At 40.7% G+C, this 10,546-nt stretch overlaps 1 protein-coding gene across 10 annotated transcripts in view; it reads right to left on the minus strand.

The window, feature by feature from the left end:
• Abi1 (abl interactor 1) overlaps positions 1-10,546 on the minus strand; it is an 89,182-nt gene that overhangs the window by 46,853 nt on the left and 31,783 nt on the right. For all 10 annotated transcript variants that reach the window (XM_005354758.1, XM_005354753.1, XM_005354750.1 and 7 more), the window contains exon 2: positions 10,233-10,400. In XM_005354758.1, coding sequence (XP_005354815.1) covers positions 10,233-10,400 — 168 coding nt within the window. The remainder of the gene's footprint in view (positions 1-10,232; positions 10,401-10,546) is intronic.

Consider the following 10,546-nt stretch of genomic DNA (forward strand, 5'->3'; position numbering starts at 1 on the left):
GGGGGGGGCTGTCTCATTATGCAGTCCAGGCCCTAAACTTGTCACCCCAGACTCCTGACCGTAAAGCACGTGCCACCATGCCTGGCTGTCAATTTCTTTCTCTTTCTTTGTTATGTGTGTGAGTATGTGTGCAGGAACATGCCCAGCATGTGAGTGCAGAGGCCATCGGCCACCCTGCTCTACTCTCCTCCTCCCCTGGACAGGGCTTCTTGCTGAATTCTGAGTCTGCTACTTGTACAGGTTAAGGTGGCCACCTAGCCAGCCCACACAGGCTTTTTATGTGGGTACTGGGATCTGAGCACGAGTTCTGCCGCTTGTGTAAGTGCACATACCTACTGAGCCACACTAATTTAAAGCCAGCCTTTATTAAATTAATGTTAGAAATTAGGCAAAATAAATTGTGTAGTAAGTAAATGTTTTCAAAGAATGAATGAAATATCATCAAAGCAATTTTCTGGACAATCTGGAAGACTGGGTATACACACACTTGTACAGAAACAGTATGACTGGGAGCTCAAACTCATCCCTAGCTAGGTTATGAATGGGAGGCTAGCCTGGACTACAAGAGACAAAAAAATCCAAATACACAATTTATAAGCAAACTGGTAAATTCCACAAGTAAACAAAACTATCTTTTGATTACAACACACGCACAGCTGAGGTGAGCATGGTGGACCACAAAGCAAGGACTGTGTGAGCCTCTGTGAAAGGAATTCAAGGCCAGGGATACACAGTGAGACTCTGTCTTTAAAACAACAGCAACAGCAACAGAAACTGCTCTAGCATCCAAGAGAACAAGAGACAAGTTTACTCTGCAGCCAAGTATGAGAGACCATGGCCTGCAACACACTCAGGTTACCCTAATACATATATGAAAAGAACATATAATTCCCATATTCATGAAACATTTTCATGAAAGTTTTATTGTTACAGAACAAAAGAATGTAAGAAATGATAGCACTTCTCAAATACATTGATGGAAGCATCAAGTAGGTTGGTTCTAGAAAGGTGGGGAATCTGATAGAGAATTATCTGTAACTTTCTTAGCCTTTGAGTTGGTGAAAGTTGGTGGTCTAACAGTACATTTGAAAAGAATTAACCTAGTAGTCACAAGAATGGTTGCTAGGTAAAACAGAGGAAGACAACGGCTAGCTGGTAACAGCATAAGATAATCTGGCTCCAGATAAGCAACAACACTGAGGCTCTCCTCCTACTTAGCAAGTTCTAACCAGGCAATTGCCTTTGTAAATCTTTAACATAGGCATGGCTATGTTAAAGCTATGTTTTTCTGGGAACTTCAGTTCACAGTATCGTCTAAGATTTGATTGTATGGGCCAGAGAGATGGCCTGGCCTTCCCAAAGACCAAGTTCAGTTCCAAGAATTCACATCAGAGGAAATTCCCTCTAACTCCAGCTCCACGTGATCAGAAACCCTCTTCTGTCTCTGAGGGAACCCGCACACATCTGCACATATATGCACAAATGTACATAATTTAAAAAATAGATCTTTTTAAAACAAAAAAAACAAATACTTGGTTATGTGAAATCACCACAAAGAAATATGTTGTTTTATATGTGTTCTCTTTCCTGTCCTTGTTACTTTGGTGGGTTAAAGAGCACAGATATGCTTCTTTAAAAAAACAAAAACAAAAACTTGTCCCGATGTTCAAACACAGAAAAGCAGGCAGGGAAGTGCTGTCTCATAGCAATACTACCTAATCTTTCCTTAACCTACACTGTATCTATCAGGAGGCCTACTGAACCTCAACTGCCTCTACAGAAAGGGTAACATGGCTTTCAACCAAAGACTCCTACATAGAAATAAAACCACAATATATATTTGCTGAAAACAACTAGGAAATGAAAATCTAAAGCCTTTTGCCCTGAATAGCAAACGGAGACGGGTAGGAAAAGTGTAAGAGTCCCAAGACAAGTACACAGAGAAAGCCTTCAGCAAAGAAAAAGACAACCTTTGTCTGTTCCTGCTATTTAAAACAGGCCAGACTCTGGAAATGGCCCAGTGCCCAAAATCCTGCTACATAGCTCTGTTCAATATGCCTGAAACAAAGTTCCAATCAACTCTGAAATTAACTTGATTCGGAATGACCTATATATGCACACTACAAATTAAATTTCTTAAGAAAATATGAACTGAAAAATCAGACTCCATGGAAACAGATAATGTGAAAGACTTGAGTCAGAATTACTATTAAATAACTAGACATGGTGGCTCATGCCTATAATAGCAACAATTGGGAGCAAAGGCAGGAGGATCCCAAGTCCCGGGCCAAGGCTTGAAAGTAGAAGAGAGGGTGAGGTGGCCTGGCAAAGCCTGACAACCTGATTTCGTAATTGGAACCCATGTGTGCTGGCCAGTTTTATGTCAATTTGCCATAAGCTATAGGCATCTGAAAGCAGAGGACCTCAACTAAGAAAATACCTATAGGCAAGCTGTAGGGCATTTTCTTATTAGTGACTGATGGGGTAGGGTCCAGAACACTACAGGTGAGACCACCCCTGGATTGGTGGTCCTGGGCTCTAAAAAAAAATAGGCTGAGGAAGCCATGAGGAGCAAGTCAGTAAGCAGCAGTCATCCACCCATAGTGCCTGCACCAGCTCCTGCCTCCAGGTTCCTTGCCTGTTTGAGTTCCTGTCTTGACTTCCTTTAATAATGGACTATGATATGGAAATATAAGCCAAATAACCCCCCCCCAGCTTGCTTTAGGACATGGTATTTCATCATTGCACTAGTAACCCCTAACCAAGACACCATGTAAAGATAGAAGGAGAAACCAACTCCTGTAGTCCCTACCTCCACATGCACACCATACCATGCCACCACACCACAATCACAATACATAAGTAAAAAAATAAAGTCCTCTAGAAGAATTGATCATGATAGAGGGTGGTGGGAAAAAAGAGGGAAGGGAGGTAGTTAGACAATATTATCAACATATAATATGTACATGTACAAAGGTTTTTTTTTGGCTTTTTAAAATAAAAATAAAAAACTTGTGTGTTGTGTTTGCATGTGTGTGGCTGTACTCATGTCTGTGTGCATGCACATACCTCAGCACTTGTGTGAGCAGAGGAACTTACTGGAATTGTTTTGCCCCATGGGTTCCAGGAATTGAACTCAGATTGTCAGGCTTGGTAACAAAGCCTATATACTGAGCCATCTGGCTATCTAGCTTTTCATTTTAAAAAAACTTTGTACGGCCGGGTGATGGTGGCGCATGCCTTTAATCCCAGCACTCGGGAGGCAGAGGCAGGCGGATCTCTGTGAGTTCGAGACCAGCCTGGTCTACATAGCTAGTTCCAGGACAGGCTCCAAAGCCACAGAGAAACCCTGTCTCGAAAAAAACCAAAAAAAAAAAATGTATGGAGCTAGAAAACATTATTTTGAGGTAACCCAGACACAGAAAGACAATTATCACATGTACTCACTCATAGGTGGTTTTTAAACATAAAGCAAAGAAAACCAGCCTACAAACCACAATCCTAGAGAACTCAGACAACAATGAGGACACTAAGAGAGACTCACATAGATCTAATCTACATGGGAAGTAGAAAGTAGAAAAAGACAAGATCTCCTGAGTAAATTGGGGGCATGGGGACCTTGGGGGAGAGTTGAAAGGGGGAGAGGAGGGGCAGGGAGGGGAGCAGAGAATAAATATCAACTTAAAAAAAGATTTTAAAAAAAAACTGGCATGTAGCATGTATTATATATAAACACTGGAGAAAGGAAGACCAAGGAAAGAAAGAGAACAGATTTTGGACTTTTATTATAATCCCAAGCAATACTGAATGGCATTTCGCAACCTTCACAGAGTACACAATTTGGGGAGGGATATGTGAAATGAAGCTAATGATAACAGCTTTGTCTAACAGACACACACACACACACACACACACACACACACACACACACAATCCTTGCACTGGAGCAGCAGAAGCAGGATCACTACAGTGAACTTCAGATCATCCTAGGCCACAGACCACATTCTAGGCCAGCCTGAGTATAGAGTTAAGATTCTGCCTCAAAAAATAACAACACCACAGAAGGAAGCAGGGAAAGACAGCAGGAGTGAAGAAGGGAAGAAAGGAAAAGGAGGGTACAGTGAGGTACGAAAGGGGGAGAAAGGAAAAAGAGAAAGAGAAGAGAGGAGCTAGGAGGAAGAAGAGGCAGGAGGGAGAGAAAAGGAAGGAAAAGGGTCAAGAAGGAGGAGCCTGGTGGAGGAGTAACAGGAGGGAAGCGGACTAAGGCTGCAGCACTCAAGTGGTCTGAGGAAGCAGCAGCACAGTCCCAGGGCAGTCTCAGCCACACAGTAACAACAATCTCAACACCAAGGGCTGGAGTTGCAGCTCAGTGATGGAGCACTTAGCCTAGAAAGTCTAAAGGCGGGGTCCAATTCCAACACTACCGCAATTTACAAAAAAGATACACAGAGTGACAGAACACGGTCCAAGAATGGAGTCCTGTAAGCTTTCTTGTGAGAAAATTCCAAGGAACCAAGACAAGGAACTTGTGATCTCAGTTTCTTCAAAAACATGTAATGGGATTTGGGTTATGCTTTCTTGCCCCTGCCAGGTGTCACAGACAGAGTGACTTTACCTCAGATTACTCATGACAACTGGCTGTCACTTGTTCATATGCCGCTATGGAAAAACACCTTCTGCCATGTGCAGCTAGCCACCCACATGCAGCCTGCATTTGTGCTTGGACACTTTACTCATATGACTCTCTTTACTCTCAGAGTATAAACTGTCTGATGCTCTGAATAAAGTTGGCTATTGATATGAGGCTTTAGCCCACATCATTTATTGGCTCCATTTTCCCAGGTCTTGAACTTGACTCCCAAGTAGCTGGGATCACAGGCCTGTGCCACCATGCTTAGCCTATGGCAAATCTTTAAAAGAGAAAACAGTTACAACCAAAAAACTGAAAGATATATTCTGTCCATATGTAATATATTAACATTAAAAAAACACCTATAGTCACCTGGCAGTGGTGGCACATGCCTTTAATCCCAGCACCTGGGAGGCAGGGACAGGTGGATCTCTGTGAGTTGGAGGCCAGCCTGGTCTACAGAGTGAGTTGCAGGACAGGCTCCAAAGCTACACAGAGAAACCCTGTCTCAAAGAAAAAAACAAAACAAACACCTATAGGCTTAATTCTCAGCACCCACACAGTAGCTCACAATTCTCTGTAACACCAGTTCCAAGGGATCTTTACAAACACAAATGTGCACATGGAATTAAAAGAATTTACAAGTAAACAGTAGAAGGGGAAGAAAAGTAGCAGCAGAAGCTACAGCCAGCCTGGATATCATGAAACCTGGTCTCAAAAAGGTGGGAGGGAAGGGGGTTGAGAGGACAGACGGGAAGGACGGGAAGAGGAAACAATGCTGCAGACAATCTGGGTGTTTTCAAAGAAGAAAATAACACTTTATTAGAGTTTTGGTGGTTTGTTTTTTACATTTGTTGCCCTTGGGTTTTTTGTTTGGACTTCTTTTTTTTTTTTTCTTTTTTTTGATTTTTCAAGACAGGTTTCTCTGTGTAGCTCTGGAATCTGTCCTGGCACTTGCTCTGTAGACTAGGCCGGTCTCGAACTCAGAAATCCTCCTCCACCACCACCACAACACAACCATCACCCCGCTTTGCTTTTTCTTCTTTGAGACAAAGTCTTGAATAGCTCAGGCTGTTTTTCATCTTGTTGTGATCAAGGATGACCTCTAACTCCAAATCCTCCTTCTTCCATTTCCCCAGTGTTCACAGGTCTATACTAACTTGTCTGATCTATGCAGCCCTGGGGAATCAAACCAAGTGGACTAAACCCCAGTTATGAAACTATCAACTGTGAAAAGTCATCCTTTAAAACAGCAACTGCATCTGGGGCCAGAGAGGTGGCTTAGGAACAAGTATACCGCCTGCTCTTCCAGAGGACCAGGTTTCAATTTCCAGAACCTACAGAGTGGTTCACAACTGCTTGTAACTCCAGTTCCAAAGGCTCCAAAGGCCTTTTCTGGTTGGCACTCGGCACACAGACATATACATGCAGGTTAAGCACCCATAACATTAAAAGAAAACTAGTCCATCAAATGACTTCTACTAAATGTTTGTGTGACCTTTAGGTCCTGCTGATAATCACACTATTCTCATTTCAATGACAATTATCAATTTGTAGTATATCTTTCTGCCTGAATCAGTTTTGGTAAGAACTTTTCATCTAACTTGGCAATGGTGCAGGCCTATAATCCCAGCACTGGAGAAGGTAAAACAAAACCATGGCAAGTCTGGAGCCAGCCAGAATTATATACCAGAAAGAACCCTACTTTTAAAAAATCCATAATTGTTGACAAAAAGTGAGGGCCCTAAAGATAGTAAAACTAATTTGTTGGGGTTGCCCTCATAAAGTTGGATGTCTTAGAAGTCCAGCAGCTGGTCTTTTAGGACCACCATATCCCTACGGCTGGCTTCTTGTCTTACAGATGGCCATTTCCTCTTTATGTTCTATCTTTACAGTCTTGCCTCTGTGCATGCTTATGTCCTAATCTCCTTATTTAAAGAAATCAACCCTAGCATTCAGGAAGTTGCAATAGGAGGGTCACCCTGAGTTTAAGACTAACTTAAAGTACACAGTGAAATCCAGGCCAGCTAGGTAGAGTCCGTCATAAAACAAAAGAATAATACCAGTCATAAAGATCCCAATGGATAGTTCTAAACTCATGGTCACATAGGTAGTCCTTTTAAAAAACAGAGGACTACAAAACAAAAAGTATGAATGTGGAAAGGAGACCTGCGAGGTCCACGGCAGCCTGACATCAGTGGAGGGAGATGAGAAGATGGGAGGTGAGAGTAAACAAAATGTACTACAAACATGTATGAAGCTGCCAAACAAATTTAATCAGTATTTCAAACACACACACACACACACACACACACACACGCACGCACGCTGTGGGATATGCTCTTGTTTACTGTAAAGATTTGTCATTCGTATTAAAACGCTGATTCCAGTAGCCAGGCAGGAAGTATAGGCAGGGTGAACAGACTAGAATTCTGGGAAGAGAAAAGGCAGAGACACAGTCACCATCCAGAAGCAGGGGAATCAAGATGAGAATGCCTCACCGATGAAAGGTACCAAGCCATGTGGCTAAACATAGATAAAAATTATGGGTTAATTTAAGTTGTAAAAGCCAGTTAACAATAAGCCTGAGCTAATAGGCCAAACAGTTTATAATTAATATAAGTCTCTGTGTGTTTCTTTGGGACTGAATAAAACAGAAACTTCCATCTACATAAACACACGCACTCACACTCATACACACACGTGTGCACCCATAACTTCCAAGTGAAAAGTCTAGGGTCAAATGGAAAACTACTCATATAAAAACCAGAATTACAATAATGACACCAAAGTCAAAGATACTACAAAACATAACCAATAATTCTCAAGACCATAAAGTAATTCCCGCAACATTCTATCAAATTAAATCTAACAATGTATAGAATTGGAAATACATCAGTTAGCTGGAATTTAATCCCAGTAAAGACTGCTAACATTTAAAATAATGCAAAACCAAAGTAACTGATTTTATTAGGAGATAATACAACCTTGTTCCTTTCTACAAATGCATAAAAAGTAACAAAACCTATAATCTTGTTCCTTATAAGATCTCTCACAGACTAGACAGTAAACACTAAAAACAATCTGATAATTTCTTATAAACAGACATCTACCATGTAAACTATTCATTCCACACACATATCTTCTTTAAAGGAACAAAAGCATGACCAATGAGAATGACTCAGAACATGAAGGCACTTGCTACCAAGCCTGACAATCTGAGCACACTCCAGGACCCACATACTGAAAGGGAGCTAAGTCACCTCTAACTCCAAACAAATTATGCTGAGACACATATGCACCCACATACACAAAAATAAATAAAAATATAATTTCTAAAAATTGAAAATCATTTGACTATAGGAAGATCTATATATAAATATTTATAGAAGTTTAATGTGCAGTTGGCAAAATATAAACACAACCTATATTTCCAACAACAGATACACAAACAGATAACAGATAAATAGAAATTGCTCAACAAGCCGGGCAGTGGTAGTGCACATCTTTAATCCCAACACTTGGAAGGCAGAGACAGGCAGATCTCTGTGAGTTTGAGACTAGTGTGGTCTACAGGCTCCAAAGCTACAGAGAGCTACAGAGAAACCCTGTTTTGAAAAACCAAAAAGAGAGAGGGGGGGGGGGGGAGGAGGGAGGGAAGGAGATGGGGAGGGGAAGGGAGAGGAGGGGAGGGAGGGGAGGGGAAGGGAGAGGAGGGGAGAGAAATCCAATGAAACTGCTCAACAATAAAAGCAGACTCTTATATGGGAACAGTATGGGTAAATTTCAAGTAAGTGTGCTATGTAAAAAGGGCTAAATCAAGATGAAAATGGTAGGGGATAGGTACATGAATGCATTCACACAAATTTCTAGAAAATATGAACTATTCTATAATGACAAAAAACCTGAGAACAAGGGATGGGATGGAGGCAAAGTTTACAAAAGTACATGTTCCTTTCTTTATGCTGATGACCTCTTGAGAATATGTAAAAATTGGCAAGATGCTATTATAAGCTTTAATTAAATGTAATTTAGTTTACCTCAACAAAAGTCAACAGGCTGACATGGTGGGATATAACTAAAATCCCAGCTACTCAGGAGGCTAAGGTACGGTGAGGAAGAAAATTTAAGGCCAGCCTGGGCAGCTTACCATAACAAAAAAAGGGTGCGCAGATCAGTAATAGAATGCATGACTAGAATACACAAAGCCCTAGGTTCTATCCCTAGTCAAAACAACAAAACACCTTAAATGTTCAGTTTTGTGTTGTTTTTCTACAAATGTAAAAAGAAGATTTACAAAAAATAAAGCAAGAATAGTGGTACATACCTATGAACCCAGCATTCAAAAGGCTATGGTTGTATAAAAGGAAAACTTTAAAAAACAAAAACAGTAAAAGCAAACATGGTGGTTCATATCTACGAACCCAGCATTTAAAAGGCTAAGGCTGGAGACAGGAGAGAAGGCTCAGCCATTAAGAGCACTAGATCATCTTACAGAGAACCTAGGTTTGATTCCCAGGAAGCATATGACAGCTCATGACCACCTATAACTTCAATCCTAGGGGATCTGATGGCCTTTTTTAGCTTCTGTGGGCACCAGGCACCCACATGGTACACAGACATATTTGTAAGCCACTATCATACATTAAAAAAAAAAAATAATAACTTTTTTTAAAAGAGGTTAAGGCAGCTACACCTTAGTTCAGGGACCACCAGGGCTACAGTGAGACTATTTCAAAACTTAAAGCTTACTCAACTCAAAACAAAGCTAAGAGTGGCCATGCCTACAATCAATCAGTAAAATACTAGGTAAGGATTTTATATTCCCAGGTCATCTATACCATTGTAACATTACATTTGTCCGAGACTGCATATTACCTGAGGTCTACTAGGATTTTACATCAGTGTCCAAGAACAGTATATTACTCATCTGTTTCATGGCAGTGGCTGTGTGAACATACCTATTATTGTACTGCCTGTCACACTTTTATGCTGTATAATACCTGATAATGATAATAAATTCTTACTGGTCTATAGATTACAGTACTTGTTACCACTGTATTAAAAAACATTGCTACTATGTTTTTTTTTCTTTTTAGGAGTAATTTTTTAGATGATATCTTTTTTATCTAAAGTGTTCTGGTGCTTTGCTGCATTTATGTCTGTTGTGAGAGTATCAAATCCTTCATAACTGGAGTTACGGACACTTTTGAGCTGCCATGTGGGTGCTGGGAATTGAATCCAGGTCCTCTAGAAAAACAACCAGTGTTCTTAATTGCTGATCCATCTCTCCAGCCCTAACACTATTTTTTAAATTATTTTTTGGTTTTTCGAGACAGGGTTTTAATTATTTTAAAAACTTTTTTCTACAGCAGCAGCAGCCTTGTGAATCATGCATTTTCCACTCTTAACAACATCAACCGTCCACAGGGAACAGTAGGTAGACTTACATACCATGAAGATTGATGTAGGTGCTCTCTAAAATGTTCACACCACAGCAAAGTCTCCTAGCAACACGTTTCTTAGCAGGTATGTACCCTTATAATTAAGACGTGTGCTACCATTTGACTAACTATAAACCTAAGACTTTACAAGCTGATACCTGTGAGATATGATTGATGGAAGACTCCATCCTCCGAAGCTGAGATGCCTGGATATCCAGCAACTGGAGTACATTGTTGGCCAATGCATTTATTTGATAAGCAACACTAGCTAGAGATTGGGTTGTATATGCTTTGGTCTCTTCTAGAGCTTTTCTCTTGTCCGTAGCCTGAAATTAGAACAAAAATAAGCAATAGTTAGTTGACATTCACTAAACACACATTTTATACAAATACAGGGCTATTTTCCTCCATTTAAAAAGCCCAAATCAGAAATACCAAACTAGTCAAATGGCATGCTTGCGCTCGCACTCGC

Source organism: Microtus ochrogaster, chromosome 16 (genome assembly GCF_000317375.1).
Source record: "Microtus ochrogaster isolate Prairie Vole_2 chromosome 16, MicOch1.0, whole genome shotgun sequence".
In the NCBI taxonomy this organism is placed as follows: Eukaryota; Metazoa; Chordata; class Mammalia; order Rodentia; family Cricetidae; genus Microtus; species Microtus ochrogaster.